This window comes from Pieris rapae, chromosome 14 (genome assembly GCF_905147795.1).
Source record: "Pieris rapae chromosome 14, ilPieRapa1.1, whole genome shotgun sequence".
NCBI lineage: Eukaryota > Metazoa > Arthropoda > Insecta > Lepidoptera > Pieridae > Pieris > Pieris rapae.
Window position 1 is genome coordinate 5,738,414 of NC_059522.1, and position 18,223 is coordinate 5,756,636.

Genomic DNA, 18,223 nt, shown 5'->3' on the forward strand with positions numbered 1-18,223 from the left:
ATAAAATGTTAATGAATAGTTAAGTTTATTTCAAATCTAAAACTTGCTTTAAAAGTAATGAATGCAAGATTTATATTTAGGCTCTACGGAGACCCTAAGTTCTCGTAAGGTACACATATATTGTAATTCCATATAATGATCTTTAGAAATAGGAATCCTGGCTGGACGACATCTTTTTTGCGCGAAAAAAGCCTGTTTAAAGTTTCACCGGTTGCTAACGCTTCACCTCCACGTATTTGCAATGCCGGTTGCCGCTTAGTCAAGTGTGAATATAGGAGCATATAGCGCATGCTCCGAACTCAACGGCCCGCCTCGCGCGGCGCTCTAACTTGTTGATTGTTCACTCACTTCATGCTAGTCTCTCGCGAACGATGCGCCGTGTGGTCGTGTCGCACATAGCGCTCACTAAATATCAAGTTCGAAATTCTTTTACGAAAGTATGTAAAGTTTTAAAACAAAAACTTGTGTACAAATATCGCGAAGTTCGTGCCGGTTAGTGCGTTTATAAGTAAAAACGACACAAATAAGTAGTTTTAAGTTATTGAAACTTAATAGGCTTACTCGTTATACCTGCATGCTTCGTCCCACGTCTCGTGCGAAGCGGTTACCTTTATTGGATAAACGAACATTTTTCAAATGGATGTGTTTTTGTATTATGTGATAGTGTGCGTGATATGTGTAAATAAAGGACTTCATGAGTGCATTGCTAAGTCTGTGTCCAGGTATTTACTCTAGTGACGTGCCTAAAATTGTCAAGTTAAGAAAATGTCTTTCTGCGGAAGAGAGAGGGGAATGTTCGTTGCGCTGTTGGTCGGCTCGCTGGCATTGGCGTCAGCTCAGTACACTAAAGGTGGGTAAAAACGACTTTCTTACCTGTTTGTACGCACTACGCTAGGTAACCCCGACCCTGTCTTGCTTTGTTCTATCGCCCATTGTTCACTTCCCGGAACATTCAAATTTTGAGCTACCTGTCACCGATGACATCATTTTTACTTAGAAATGAAAACGTGTTCAATGATCGGTATTGTTACCGTTCCTAAAACCTACCTATTGTATGGGTTATCGAAGTAATAATGTAAATAATATTATTTCGTTCTCTTTCTTGATTAGGTGCGATATAATTCTACTATTTATTATTATATATTCATGTTCGTAATTCAAATCTAGCTTGCCTAGATCTTATTACAATCTGTTTATTTCTATTATGTATTTTAAGTGCTCAGTGTAGACAAATGTAAATACTGATAATTTTTATAGGTTATCATTATTTACCGTGAGCAAAGTTTTAAGTCTCGCGTTCGTTATTTTATTTCACAATAATAATAGACTAAACACATAATTAATACTTATTTTAGTTGCTTATATATTATGCTAGTAAATATGGTAAATTTGATTGCTACTGTTTACGATATTGACCCAATAATAACCTAAGGTAGGCTGTAGGTATCGTATCTAGAGCATAATACCTTATTATAGTACAGTTCGGAGAATGCTAGAATGTGATACCTCCTACTAATGGCACTCCTCGCATTCTATTACGTTTAAAACAATAGGAGGAAACACGATAGGTCCTAGGTACGTATTGACAATGGCCTGCAAACAGATCCGTTGTATGGTCAGGTAACACATAACGACCACCATATTTAGATGTTAGGACTAGTTCTTAGTACCAATTTAGGTTAGGAAGTACAAAATTCAAATTTGTAATGTGAGCCATAAACATTATACAATTATATTAAAATCAGAGAACAAGTAAGATTATCTCTGTGGTATACGTTAAAAAATATTAAATACATGCCATTTTGTTACTTAACAAATTATTTATGTCCTGATGACGAACTTTTTTCAGTATTACCTATAAAAAAAGTAAATGAATGTGTTGACTCAGTGGCTACGAGTGAATCTGATTCATGAGTTCGTAGGTTCTATCCCTGTGCACCAAGGGACTTTATATTTGCGCATTTAACAGTCGCTCGAACAGTGAAGGGAAACATCATGGGGAAACCGGCTTGCTTTAGAGCTATAAAAGTCGACGCGTGCCTTAAGAAGCTGATCACATACTTGCCTATTAGATTGACCAATGATCATGGAACAGATTCAGAAATCGGAGACCCAGACTCAATTAGGGTTTTAGCGTATAGATGTTTTTAATATTAAGTGAATGTATATACGCGTGAAAAGTTATAGGTTTTTCTAATTATGTATGTCAAACAAAAATTTGTTTCTTTATTGTTGAATCAAGCTTTTTGATATCAATAAGATTTTAGCTTATAATTTTAATATCATTTTTAAAGAACGGGCATGTGCTATTTAGAAGTAAATGTTTGATTGCTATATACATATAAGTACATATATAAATAATGGGCGGAAGATGTCAAAACGCGAAACAATTTCTGTAATGTTAATGATTCTTTTAAATAATACTTAAGTACTTTAAAAATTCTAACAATTATTAATAAAAAAATTTCTGACTTTCACTAAGAAATTTGTACAATTTGCTTACAAGTTGAGAGTCATTTACCCCAGCGAAAGGTGATCGTGACCACGACACCCATTGTTTCTTGCAATTGTTTAAGTTCAACCGGTTTTGCAGAAATATACATCCGAAAATAGTCTGTAATTATATTGGAATTAAAATTGATATCCTGTACTCCACTTCGCTCCAATTGACCGTTTACGAAATCAGCTTCACATTTAATTTCACAGAATAATTAAGTTGGTAAAAGTAAATTTTGTAATATAATTAAACTGAAGAAATAGATAAAATATCCTACCTATATATATATATATATATATATATATATATATATATAGGTATATATAGGTATACTAGCGGATCCGACAGACGTTGTCCTGTCTATACGTCTTTAATTTGAAAATTTCAAACTTTTTTTAATAAGCTAAAACATTCTGGACCATTTTGATAAAAATTATTATTCAAATGTTATGACAATATCTAACGATTCAGCACATGGTCTACAATAACACAATGATAACAAAACTTTTTTTTAATTAGATCGCAGCGCTAACTGTCGGGACAGACTATAAAATTAAAATTCGAATATTATTTAAAATTTGACAGTGCGATGGTAGCGCCGTCTGTCGGATCCAATGTAAAACATTCCAAAATCAACAACTACTAATTAATTAAAAAAAACATTGTCCAGCGGACAAAATTGTGAATCTAAACCATTCTCGAATCTCCACGAACACACACAAAAAATTTCATCAAAATTGGTCCAGTCGTTTAGGAGGAGTTCAGTCACATACACACGCACACAAGAAATATATATATTAAGATAAACAAAAACATGTGCAACAGTCTAGTCCTGTCGTATAATTGCAGACAAAACATTTAACTGAAATATTGTTTGTTCACGTATTGTCTGCATACTTTAAGATTGTGTAAAATAAAAATATCTAATAGATTTGCATAGTTTTAAGTAGGTAGCTAGTATAGGTCAAGGAGAAAATGTTCAGAGAATATGCTGATTTTATAATACCTTGCTGAATCAACTAGGTCGGTGTCAAGAAATGGTTCTAGAATATACTTAAATGTTATAGCTTCCTTTAAATTTTTGTTGAATTGAAAAAGTTGGTCCAGCTCACGAAATCTAAAATTATTTTTGTAATTAAAGATAAGATATATAGAGATATGATAAACATATGAATAGTGGCACTACTGTTACACTGTCCGTAACCATTCAGTGGCGTCAAAAGACGGTCTCAGGTTCATGTTTCACTGAAAAAATTCCTTTATCGTATATATTTCATCTATGTCTTTTCAAGTCGATTACTAAGGCTCTTCCCAATCCGAACCAAGACTCCTGTATCTCACAATCCAACACGTGTACTTAGTCCTAAGTCTCGACTCTGAATTTTACTATAAGTTTTGCTTTCCTTTCCAAGTTCACGTCCGTACTTGTGTGCTCTTGTGTACACACACAGCACACGTCTCTTGTCTTATTTTTTTCTTTTTGTAAGGAAATGCGTTACGCATTCGCTGACTTGGCGGGAATGTCTTTGGTAGAGGGAGGGTTATGTAGGCCTCGTTTCTGTTCCTACTAAATCCCCACGGCAACACCAGCGATTTTAATTTTTAGTTTATGAAAAAAATTACGACGCCGGAAAATTTTCATAAATAAAATCATACACAAACTAGCTTCAAGTTACTCCTGACGTAAAGGAAAACGTAACATTTCTCGTAATAACCTACTTTGAAACAATTTCTTCGTTACGAAAGCGAAAACAAAGCTAAATCTTGTTAAAACTCTTGTAATGGCCTATTAATTTTCTAGACTTGTGAAGTGGGAGCCAAATTCTTGGTGCAGTGCGGCTTGGCGTGTCGATGCGTTAGGAAATTGAAAGGAATTCTATTTCAGACTTTAGTTCGGCGAAAAAATTATCACTTGGTACATTAGATTTGTAACTTTCCTTTCAATTATGTTGTGTCGTAACTATTCCGTTTAGTTCACTTTAGTGATATATACAGTTTGTTATTAAAAACAACTTGTCTAAAAACACAAATTTGGCACAAAATATTCAAAAAGTCCCGTTTACTAAAATAATTTTCAGACGAGAACAAAGTACATTTGTAATTATTTATTTAAGATTAAAAAATTTATTCAAATCAAGAAGTGCATCCTACATCTATATATTGTAGAATTTCCTAATGTTTTCTAATAATATTTTGGGCTTTACCTTTAAATAATAGCAGAATTGTAAATATGTGCTTTAAATCACTAACAAATAAATAAAATCGTGTTAAAATTTTCCAAACATTTAAACTCCAATGTTTTTTTTTATATTTATTTAGATAGTACTCGTAAAAATGGGAATGGAACATCCAAAAATTGAAAATGTATTCCGATTAAGTTGTTAAAGTGGCTTTTAACTAGAGTACATGTTTTTATGTCCATCAAACGAGGGTTGTAACCCTTATCTGGTAACATGTAGGCGGCATGACATGAAGTTTTTGCCCAACAACCAACAAAATAATCATTAATATGTATGTCTTTAGTACATTTTGGTATAGATACTTCTATTATACGAATAGACTAGGTACAAACCTAGACTGTTCTTGCTGGAATTTATCTTTATATTATGATATCGCATATATAGTTAGCAGTGCAAGGGTAATATTAAGAAACGAGACAGGGCTGACGTCAAATTTATTGAATTTTAATATATAGTCCTTGCACTTAATCTTGTTTCTCAATCTCACGCCACGAGGTTTGTGAATCCTTAATAATGAGGTGGTAACTGTCTTGATGAAACATCGCAAGCAATCTTTTATCTGCCGAAAAATTTGGATATATTATATATATAATCTAAACTTGTTTTACAAATTATCCAGAAACCTTTAAGTTAAGAAAGTTAAGCTAAATTTATGCAGGCTATATTAAATTGACGAAATTATGTTATTAATGGCTCAGAACTGCATTTTTAATTATTCCGTACTGAAATGATTTAAACAAGTTTTCGCCCTACATTTGAGTTCTGTATCAACAATCTAAACGAACTTTGCCAAAGTTTAAAAGTTCAAAATAAAAGTTAAACGTTTGAATAAGTTTCTGCTTTAATATTTAATAATTTTCATCTTACAAAAGTATAATGAGTAATATTTTATGATTTAACATTTAGTTTTTTAGTAAGTACAATACATAGTTAAGCTGAAAGTTAGGAATCAACATTAATTTATGAACGCTTCACAAATATAAATAGGTTTTACTTCACTCACCTAATAAGTACGGTAGCGATTGTGTAAATCACTTTTAGCCAAAGATGTTGGTGCCTTTCTACAACTATGCGTTTTTTAAGGCAGTTTTTGCGCCACACTACCACCATGTGGATCCAACTGCCCACTGATACTTTAGTACTACTTTTTGAACCAATTCGACTTAGGGTCCTTCAAGAAAAGAGCGTACGGCCGGCAACGCACTCGCGATCTCCCAGGCATTGTAACCATGGGCGACGGCATCACTTAACATCCGATGAGCCTCCTGCCTCCTGTTCTATAAAAAAAGAAAATTAAGTCATTAACATTTGATTAACTCTCTTGTCATTGAAAACAACATTAATAGATTTGTAGTATACTATGTTTATGTAAAACCGCAGTGTACAAAACATGAATGTGCAGCAGTATGTAATTACAATGAAAACAATGCCAAGGTACACAAGACCACATAACAGAATGCTAACATACACTTTGTGAATCACTCACCACATGAATAAATATAATTCATTAACCAGTATATATATTGAGGCCACTAGGTGTGTTTTTGTATCATTCCGCTTGTTTCCACCCGTATAGTCTATTAATCGTTGCATACTTAAACAGTAGTGTAATTGCGTTTACTTTGATAAACTGTTCAGAGAGAATCTAGGCCTCGATGATCAAAATAATCAACAAGTACGGTTCTAATATACATTATAAAAAAATCAGTGCCTGACGTTGTCGACTTTTTGAGTCTAAGACATGTCGGTTTCCTCACGATGTTTTTCTTCACCTTTCGAGCAAATGTTAAATGCGCACATTGAAAGTCTATTGGTGCACAGCCGGGGATCGAACCTACGACCTCGGGTATGAGAGTCGCACGCTGAAGCCACTAGGCCAGCACTGCTCATTTAAATACATTATAGGTTACTGTATAAAGTACTACCTTTTCCCACGAAGCAATGATCACAGTATACAAAGGTATTTCTTGATAAGTTTAGTAATTGCTGTTTTATTCCCAAGTTGTGGACTTAAATTATTCATGCATTATAGTAGTTTTTCTTTATCGACATATCTCAGTTTGTTTCATACTTGTTACTCATACTTCTAAATAGTCAATTTTGTAACAGCACTCATTTTGAAGAAAAATTCACACTGGACAGTTAAACATGTTCAAGTAGCAGCAATAATAATTTCCTGTCTCACAATAACCCATTCATTACCCTTAATTTATACACCTCATTCGAACGGCGCTCATTGCACACTGCACAATGCTGACTCAAAGGTGGCAAGGTTAAAAGCCGATAAACTGAGGGTGCGATGGTTACAAGTCTGCGCCCGCGCTTAGCTGTGGGTGCCATTGCGATGACGTCATCGAACCGGATTGGTGACGCTGGCCTTAGAAAGCGAATGCCTTTAGGGATTTGTTGTATGTAGTGACTACTTTTGGACATATTAACTGTTCTTCGTGGTAGGTCCTTTGTATTTGTAAATCCGTTCTACTGACCACATGCTAAATCTTGTTAATATTCTATGACTTCTGTATAAATTATTGCGTAACTGTTTTTATGGTGACACCTTAAATCAACGCAGTTACAAACTCAACTACTGAATTTTTAACGCTGATTAATAAATAATCTTTTGTAAATTACGTTTAACAATGAACTGGTTTTATGCGAGCATCCTTTTTTATATTTACACACGTACAGCTATCTTAAAAATTCATTTAGAATACATATAATATTAAACGAATCGTTTAATCAACTTAACACTCAGCAACTATTGATGCATGAAGCATCAATCAGTAGATACTTTTAGGTCGACAAGGGTGGGGTGGGGTTACTGTTATCATATTGATAACAAAATCGGATCATAGATTAAATGCACTGTTTGAAACGGTCACTAACTACTTAAATTAAAAAAACCGGCTATACAGTCAAAATCTGTTATAACGACATCGAAAGGACTACGTATATTTGGTCGTAAAAACCGATAGACGTAACAGCTAATTACCTAATACAATAGAATTCAGCCGGGACCTTTGATTTTTTCAATATAACCGGTATGTTGTTTTAAACGATGTCGTCGTAAACGGTTTTGACTGCACCTATGCTATAGCGATTCATGGCGAATTAAAAGCCAACAGTTTTATTAAAAATCCTATTGAGTCCAAATTATGAAGTAAACTTATATTAATTAATTTTAATATTTGATTTACAAATGTATTTGAAAATTATTAATATAAAATCTAACTGTAATGACAAGGCTTGAGGAAGTTTCAGTCTGCGGTGTTGCGGCTGGTCTAGTTTTGTTAGTATTGAACCATCCTTCCCTTTCGCTCGTGTTTACAATTCTAAAAGTATTAATTTATTTAATATAGGTATACTACTGTTATTTTTATCGCATATATTATAACAAATTAAAGAATTATAAAAATATCAAAACATAGTCGAAATGAAAAATTAGATCTATAATTTAGTAGGTACCTACTTAGCGATCCATGTCTAATGGCATGGCGGACATATTATGCTATATAATTTAAAATATTGCTTAATAATTCGATGCAATATGCCAACTCGTTACTATGTGATATTTACTTAATAATCTTATCTATGAATGATTATAATTGATAGTAGAATGTTCACACCTTGTTGGCAAATAAATTTAGCATTCTAAACTGTTATACTATGTTCTAATATGTTAACTTAACAAATCATATTAATAAAAATTTCAACCAATTTTACAATAAGTTATTACAGACAATATTATCATTCATATATATGTATAGCTTATATTTCCATACAACGTAGGTACGTTTATTAAGTCAAATGAAATTGAAATATCAATGGCCATAGATACGTTTCGATATGCCGTATTTTTCTAAGGTAAGTGAGTTGAGAGGGTAATTTAATCATGCCAATATCGTGGTAGGGGCTGTCAAGTTAAGTAGGAGTCTAATGGAAATCTTATGTAGCGATACACTTCTAGTGCCATGTGAGTATAGCATCGATAATCGTAGTACCATATAGTTGCTCTTTTGATCATTATTTACTTAATAAGACCCAAGCTTATAGGAAGGCTTTGATAGTATCAGCTCGAAAATATACATAGTTTATTGTTTTGTATCTTAAGATGTTATGCATGAGTAAATATTTTGTTTTTCGTATCGATTTCGACGATTCATTTGAAAAATATGACTTCATAATAAATTAAAAAGGATTTTATTAACAGTCATTAAATCCATGACCTTTTCAGTTTTTCAGTCATTAATCGTGACATTCTTTGACTAAAACACATTTATAAACTGCTTCAATATATGTATGTAACACAAATAAATTAAATATAGGACGATGAAAAAATAAAATAACAAAATAAATCCCATTTAGTAATCGTTGATTGCGTGTTAATCTTGAAATTTGGAATGTAACTTGTAATTATTTTAATGAACTTAAATTCGTGACTGATATCAAAGTTAGTTTAACAAGATTAAAAGGTAAGATATACTTTGGTTAAATAAGTGGTTTAAAATCGTATCAAATTATATCCACTTGAAATCAACATTAAATTTTATCGAACCTACTTCGAAAGAGAAAAAACTAAATGTTTTTCTAAATGGTAATTGCAATTTGTAGAGTTAATTTTTAATTTGAATTTTTATACAGCAATATTATTCGTGATTTTTATGTTTAATTGAAAATTGTATTTATTTATTATTGACAATTATTGAATAAGATTACCATGAATGAGAACAACATTTAAAATTTGTTTTTGTCAACATATATATGCAGTGTTTTTTAACTTGTATCAAACAAGAGTCGCTCATCTTCACATGTCTGCATATGTGCTTGCGCATCTCAGTTACCTAATAAAACTAGACTAGATTTTGACTTTTTTGGATAATGATATTGCCGAGATATTATCACTATAAGCTTAACTATGTAGGTAATCATTTATTAAAGAAGCAATTTCCCATGTAATTGATTTTCCAATATTACTCATTCTTGTCTGCAAGGTTACATCGTAATATGTTATTAAATTTGTACAGGTCGCTGGATTTAATATGAGCCTGGGATTACAGAATCAAATTATTTTTTGTAGGATCACCACAACCTAATAACCGATGATTTAAGATGTCGAACAAGGGTGAGGAGATGCATTGTGTGTAATATTTTGCGTCCTATTCGAATTGGTTATGAGGATGACACGTAGATGATCTAAGATATTTATGTATAAGTAGGTTACAATGCTTGTTTGAGAAACACAGGCATATAAAATATTAATTAGATCATATGAGATAATTCAGATAATATACATTAAAATAACGTATACAAAATGCTTATATTTTAAAACGCAATTCCAATACAAAATTATTTTAATAATACGACTAAAAAACTGTTAATTTAAACTTCTCGATTTCCTATATATAACGAAGCTGTCATTAACACGGGAATACTTGAACTTAGTAAATATTTCGAAATTAAACGGTACAAATAACAATAGATCCCGTTAAGAGAATATCCGTATGGGTCCCTCGGGGGTCGTTTCCACGAAGCGAATTGCACGTTTTAAAAATAAACCCTCTGATTGCTCTTAGTAATCGTTTTACATTCAATATTGCTTAATTTGAATTAAATTGTATGGGTTTGTTATGATTGTAATGTAGACGCATTAATACGTAGGGTATTTGATTAGAAAACAATATCCGAATGGTTTAAAATATAATCTAGTTATCGATTAAAAATTTAAGTTTTAAATATTGTAGAATTATTTGACGATTTGCTTTCTTTTAAAGAGTACCGAGAGATTTTTACGCCGGCTTTTTCTCTCGGCCAACACACTCTGTCTTCTTTGCCGATGAGTAGGGATACCAACGGGCTCGAATTTAATGACGGAATAAGTGATACCACCAGGATCCTATGTTCCAAAATAAACGTACATATTTTATTTTTTATTTTTTTTATACTGGCTGGCTACTTACGACATGTACATGTTTCTATTTTAAAAGACGTCATTGCTCAGTAAATAATATAAATATACAACCTTAGTCGTACATAGTACGTTAAACCGGGTTCGATTCTGGGAAAAACATTGATTCGACTTGAATGACACTCTTCGCTTATAAATGAATTTCGGGTTTGAGAAACTTGAAAATTGTTTGATTTATTGAGCCTCCTTTCAATGAAAAGTAATAATTATAATAACGAGAGCATAGAAAAAAGGACGTACGTTGTCAAGATATTAATAACGAAACAGACGCAGAGATTACTTCAATCTTAGAGGTAAATCAAAAGAAATTCCGCAATCCAATCCGAAAAAAAAAGATTAAACGAAGTTTGTATTTATTTCCCCCGCAATTTATCGTACCCCAGGGTACCTAAATATGTCAACAGAGCACAATTATATTTCTTGGCGGAAGTCCTATAGACTTTTGTTTTGAAATTAAAACCTTGTGCTAAGTTGTTTAAGGGTAAATGAATAGACCAACTTCTAATGAAATTCGAGTCTCGAATAGCATATTATAGTTCTCAACCCCTCAGCGTAATGGTTGTATGCTCATATATTTGTTGTCATGTTCATTCAAAGTGTCACTACATTCAATAGACTTTTTGAGGTTTAAACAACGATAAGGTAAGGCTTTGGAAAAGGCAGATTTGACTAGGACTAGCAATTAAATAAAGAAGCTCTGAAGTGTTTAGGACTCTTCACTGTCTATGGGTTTATAGTTCGGATCTTTGCCTTGGATTCGAAGAACAATTAAATGTTGTGATGAGTATTTGTGTATGAAAAATAAATTAAAATATTCCCAATTTAGGCTAAATATTCCCAATTCAGCAGTTGTAATTTTTAATCGGTTTTAATGTTAATATTGTTATGAACATCAACAATTTGGTTTAACAACTGGCAGGTAATTTAAATTTAGAAGCATTTAAGTTTTGTTTTTGTACTATGTAAATTAATTGAGCATCAATACAGTTGATACTCACTTCAATACTTTCTAGTTTCATTTTTCTACCAAACAAAAAATACATAAAGGCACTCAAAATACTTAATTTTCTATAGAGCTTAAGTGGTCGATACTTAAGTGGAATCGGAGAGAAATAGGTAAGTCCTGATACCAGTTCGCAACACTTGAATGTTTTCTGAACAGTGGATCTTATGAAATTTTGTAGAGGTCTTTTATTAAAAATAGTTATAGCAGAGACTTCAAAAAGCAATAAGTTTAAGAAGGTTACAACGTCCCTTATTAAGATGATTTTTATAATATGTTTTTTATTAAGTAAAAGTATTTTACTACCATTTTATGTTTTGAAGTCGGTATCCATTGTTACATTATTGAAATGAAAATATACAGTTTATTATTTATTGCTTGGTTATAATTATCGGAGCAGTGTTGGCCTAGTGGCTTCAGCGTGCGACTCTCATCCTTAAGGTCTTAGGTTCAATCCCCGGCTGTGCACCAATGGACTTTCTTTCTATGTGCGCATTTAACATTCGCTGAAACGTTGAAGGAAAACATTGCATCGCGAGTAAACCGCCTTGCCTAAGACCAAATAAGTAAAGGGCGTGTGTCAGGCACAGAAGACTGATTACCTACGGTTTTATAAGATTAACAAATTATCATGTTATACAGAAATCTGAGGCCCAGTCCTAAAAAGGTTGTAGCGCCATTGATTTATTGTATAATTATATCTATTGTATAATTTTTTATTATTATATAGAAAGTCAACGTAAATTGACAATATTAAATCTTTATATATATAATAAGTATATAGTAAGCCATTGGGTATTTAGTGAGAATATTATCAAATGTTTCACTCTACTTAAAAAAATATCACTTTTAGAAATCACATTCCGATGCTCCAAATTTAAAAAAAAAACATTTCCACTTGGCCTTCACTCTGTGAACTGTCACAAACATTTTCACTATAAGATCGAGTCGTAAAATTAAGTGCGGTTTGTCGAGCTGTCACTATTAGCACTAGAGGCGATGATTGCTTATTGTTGCCTACCACAATACCCAATCAATGCTCATTCGTTCACTCAATTGTGAATGAGTTCCGTTAAGTAGAACGAGATACTGCCTCGACCTTTTATTGGTCACGAATTCTGGGTTATTTAGACTCAGCTATTCTTTAGATCATTTTGCTAAGTTTACAGATATTTCGATTTAAAGCGTTTTCAGAGAAATATATATTATTTTATATAACGGCGAGATTCTTGTCCGATCTATGCCCTAGGAAACTAGTCAATATGTATTTAGACCTTCCAATTTTTTAAATATAAAACATTGATGTTACTTTCTATGTTTACAAGGTGTGAATATATGGTACCTACTAGGAAATGGAAATATGCAAAATTTTAGTATTAAACAAACCTATGGAATTACATAACATTATGTTAATACTTAGTTTTAAAGTTAAATTTGTTGTTTCGGCGTTATCCTTGTGGGAAACACAGAAATTTAGTTGAATCTGGCTGTATGCTACTGTTTAATTAAACGTTGGTATATTTCGTACAGATGCACTCCTCTGCCGTATTATAATATATATATATATATATATATACATAATAAATATATGAGTATCTATTATTATTATTATTATTAATCTATTATAATATATTTATATATAAATATATTATAATAGATTCTTTTTCTTAAAAAGAAAAAACTTTACTTTTTACTTAATTTGTTAACTACACTTAACTCCATTCGTTTTAGGCATACAGCGATGTTATTTTGTAAGTTCCAGTATGGATGAATATGATGTACCGATATTGGCGCGGTATTTAAAAGAACTATACAGCAATTAGGTACAAACATCTCGGGATCACGATGGCGCTCTTTGAAGTTACAGAGTACCGATGCTGGCGGGCAAGCCTACTATTTAAACAGATACAGTAAACCTATATAATATGTAATTCTTAATAGAAACAACACTACGCCAAATATTCGTAGAAATTTAATTGCCATATTTTAACATTATTATTGTTATGTAAATGAAGTTTTTGTGTTAACTCATGTGCTAAAATATGTAATGCTGCAGATTAAATAATATATTTAATTAACTGAATTAATCATGATATATTTTGTTACAGGTAATACAGTTAAAGGGACTCCTTTTAATAATATTTTTTAATAATTAAATTTTAAGGTTAGTTATTAGATATATTTTTAGTTTGTAATTGTATATTAATATAATTAAAATCCTTATAGATTTAACTTCTTTTGTGACGTTCATAAATATACATTATAAATACAGTTATAATTCGGATATACGAGTATTTTGTGGTGAGTATTTTGCTGGTTATGACACCAGGAAAAAATATAGCCACTTTTTGTGTGTGTGTGATATAAACATATGATGATGATATAATATCGTTTGACAGTCAAGTGCAGGGTACAAGATTTAGAGTGGAGAGAAATAAAACATGAAATGTATTTAATACGAGCAATACCTCCCGGTTTGACTCGCGTAGATACCGATATCCTGCTAACAGAAAGTCTACTAATAAGTTAAACTGTAGATATATTTTTATCATAAAAGTTTTATTTTAATTTTCTATAAATAACTTTTTTTAGATTATTTATTGGATACCTACTGCTATAATAATAATCTAATCAATATGTAGATTTTACTTTACAACGAATATATATCTAATATATTTATTAATGTAGAATGTCCAAACTCCGAAATTAGTACATTTTATAATTTCTACAGGTATTGAATAATTCTTGATTACAAGTAGGTAATGAAAGATGTTTTTAATCAAGGAGTTTTAGCTTGATTTTTTAATTGTTAATGATAAAAATATATGCAAAACTTTCTTCTGCGATATTGGAGAAAAGATTTATTTATAGAACTTCCTTATACATAACATTTGACGTAGTTTTGTTTTGTGGCAGAAAAATAATTTAATGTTCTGGAGTTCCCACTCGTGAAAAGCCAACATACCTTATATGGATAAAACATTCCTTATATGGATATTGATACGTTACAACATTACAAGCATACAAACGAAAACACAAATGTTTCCTCTTTATTATATCAGCATAGAGTACATAGATATTAAATTTTAAATTAAAATATAATTAAGTACTTGTTTTCGTCGATCTATTTTCAAACTATCAATTCGACAATTTCTCTAGACCTATGCTGCCATAATTTGATTTTATCAAAATTTTACGCAGATAAACCGCTTCCGTAACCGATGATTTCAACAAATACTATCATTAAGATATTAATTATCTTCCGTAATCACTTTACTTATATAACACATGTGACAGCACGCGTCATAAAAAACGAATCCATGGGACGTCTCTGCCATCTGTTTCCTAATTGAGCATCGCTAGACTAATAAAGATGAGTTATGTTCTAAATTATGGTTGCTTGTATTGGCTGTAACGGTCAAGATAATGTTCATCAACAAATTTTGATTATTTAAATTTCGAATGTTAATTAAGTATGGCTGACAGTTTTGCAATAATTATTTCTTCCAAATTCAAATTCACACACACTCTCAACTAGATCTTATTTCTGTATTTATTGATTATATTGCAACACGACAATATAATCTACACTGCATAACTGTTAACAGCTAACGTAAAGAGGAAAACAGAGATATCACAAATCTAAACAACATAAAGAATAGAATTTGAAAAAATAACTATTAATATTCTGGATGAGTTCTCTATAAGTAATAACTGTGGCCCACATTATTATGTAAGTGTTCTCAGTGTCCTAAACAAGTACCTATATTTGAAGCGGTAAAGCTCTTTACATTTCAGTACCTTATCATAGTTAAGTATTCCAGCTTTAGGGCTATGCCTTGTGCCCGTGTAACGCCTGTGTTTGACAGCTATTCATAAACAGTGCCCGTTGTTATTCGCGTGTCGTGTTTTTTTCTCCATCCCACGGAATAAATCTCGAACATTTGTTCGGAAAATGGAAGTCTATGTTAGATGGAACAATATGCAATCAAAACGGACCTGATTGCTTTAACCGGATGTTTATGTCGAGTTCGTTTTAATTCAATCCTATATCTTACCTGCTCTCACGTAGATAAATGCTAGCGTTTTATCTCTGTTCATATAATTTTTAAAATCTCTGAATTCGATTTAAAATAATAAAGCTTAAACCTTTATCGCCTTAGATTGCATCTAATTTATTATTATTCTGTGCCAGACACGCCGATTCTTAAGTATCACACATCAGTCTCATACACTCGTACAGACAAATTCATTTGTGGATCATTCGGGGTCATCGTCAAACGCACGATTTGTTGTTTATTGTTTGATAAGTATTATTCCATATAGCATGTAGGGTAAAACCCGGATAGTTGCCCCACTTTTCGAAAAAGCTTTATTTTTTAAAAATATGAAGTTGCTGAAAATTATTCAGTATGTATCTCACAACATAGGTCTTTTATCTTCTATAAAAGCCTATTTTTGTATACATAATTAACAATGGTTTTGAGTAAATACTGTTTTATTTTATCTCTCAGAAGAGGGATAGTTGCCTACTATGGCGGATAGTAGCCTAGCGTAGAAAATGCTTCGGGGGATACTTGCCTCAGTATGATTTTTATTTTGGATAGAAAGAAATTTATATCAATTAGAGTAATCTTTATTATTCATTTAACAGTTTTTAAAACTTTTTCGCCAGAAGTAACTGATTTAACTGCTTTAGCACCTTTCTTAGGGCAAGTACCAATTTTATTATTGAGTTGGACACCGCTTTCATCCATGTTAAATATTCTATCTGGCTTATCCAGCAAATTATTCTCCGTTAAAATAGTTGTTAAGAGTTTGAAAAAATTTGCAACTTCTGTTCTATTAAGACCCATCGCTCTGTCAATTGATAAGCCCTCAGCTTGTCTCAATGCTATTTCAGGATTTCTTTCAAGAAAGCTTCTTAGCCATTGCTGTCCAGCCATCTTACTCTCATTATTAAAGTTGTGCTTTAATCCTAACTTATCAGCAAACTGATAAGCTAATTGGCGAATCACAATTCTGTCAGGAGGAAAACCGGCGTCTCCGAGCTTTAATATATGAGCTACCAGTCTAGTTTTTCATTCTCAAAGCCAAGAACAGGATATTTTCCTAGAAAAGACAAAAAATCCAATAAGGTCAGATAAGAAGGTAGGTATGTAGATAGAATTTTGTATTTATACTGCTAAGTATACACCTTTAAATCAAAAATATACCTTGAGTTAGCAGTTGCTGGTTACTCTTTTTATAGCGTCTTCTTAAGGTTCGAGCGGATATTCCGTATGTTCGAGAAATTTCATTGATACCTTTTTTTTTTGTCTCAATTCTTCGAAGGCAAGTGCTAAGCTCTCTTCTGTCCAGTTGATGTTGCGTGGCACCACGCCTGATTTTCGCTTATATTTGCGAGGCATTTTGCTTATCTAGAATAAATATATAAAACTATGGTGTAGATATTTATTTAATTTACAACAAGTTAGAGACAAAGTAAATTTAAAAAACAGCAAAAAAATAAAATCCGTCTTTGCTTGTTAAGAAATTTTTTTTCACTATAGGGGCAACTATCCGCGACAGTAAGTAGGGCGACTATCCTTTTTGATGCGGATACTTGCCCTTTTTATTTGCGAAATAAATAAAAATTATTCAGCAATAAAACATAATAAACAATGGAATTTAAAGTCTAATGCATGCAAAAAAGCAATAAGTTGACTGAAACCACGATCAGTAATAAAAATATTCAATAGAAATTACTTACCAATATAATTATAACGCCCGTCAAAGTTTCGCCGCGGAAGATTTTTGCTCACACAGACAAAACAAGTGCGCCTATTCCGATGGCTTATGCGGCATTTAGGCCTTCGGGGTGGTCACAACTTATTGTAGTAAAGCGCTAACACAAATTATAATCGTAATATAGTTTATTAAACACCGGGGCATGTATCCGTCCGAGGCAACTATCCGGGTTTTACCCTAGACATTCTTTAAATTTTTAATCTTTTTAATCTTCTTTAAAATTTCACATATTGTCAAAGAAAACTTAGTCGTTGAAAAGTTGTGCGTCCCGAACGGATAAGTCAAAGTCCCTGGAAGCTATTATTTAAATTGAAGAGTAAAGTTTCGCAATTTTCACTCCTTATTTGAGCTGAATTAGAGTCGAGGCGTCAGACTGCATAGAAACTGCAGATTATGTCCACTGTTGGCGATATTAGGTGCTTCTTTAACTATTAAGGTTTGCCAATGTTTAAGGCTTACAAAAATAACCACGCATCTTTAGCGTTCCTTACTGGGAGCTATATTTTTTGCGACATGCATTTTAATATGAGCTATGGTATTTAACTTTGAAGAAGAAAGATACCTAGATAAGAATAATTAGTAGACTAAGGGTCTGTTTCACAATGTCCGGATAAGTTCCAAATAAACGATTTATTACTTATTAGTAGGATAAACAGTATTTTTGCGGTTCGTGACTGTCAGATAGCGCTATTCGTCATGAAACGCGAAGTATCTTATTTGGAACTTTT

General features: G+C 32.1%; 1 protein-coding gene and 1 long non-coding RNA gene across 2 annotated transcripts in view; one reads left to right on the forward strand and one right to left on the reverse strand.

Annotated features, from left to right (window-relative positions):
* Nucleotides 1–369: 369 nt before the first annotated feature.
* Nucleotides 370–18,223, forward strand: part of LOC111001319 (DE-cadherin) — a 166,291-nt gene continuing 148,437 nt past the window's right edge. Inside the window, exon 1 of the mRNA XM_045631197.1 lies at nt 370–850. Coding sequence (XP_045487153.1) covers nt 766–850 — 85 coding nt within the window. The 5' untranslated portion in view covers nt 370–765. The remainder of the gene's footprint in view (nt 851–18,223) is intronic.
* Nucleotides 16,086–17,671, reverse strand: LOC123689758. Its single transcript, XR_006750647.1, has 3 exons — nt 17,458–17,671; nt 16,922–17,125; nt 16,086–16,817 (listed from the first exon to the last, which is right to left on the reverse strand). It is a non-coding gene; the product is annotated as an uncharacterized LOC123689758 (long non-coding RNA).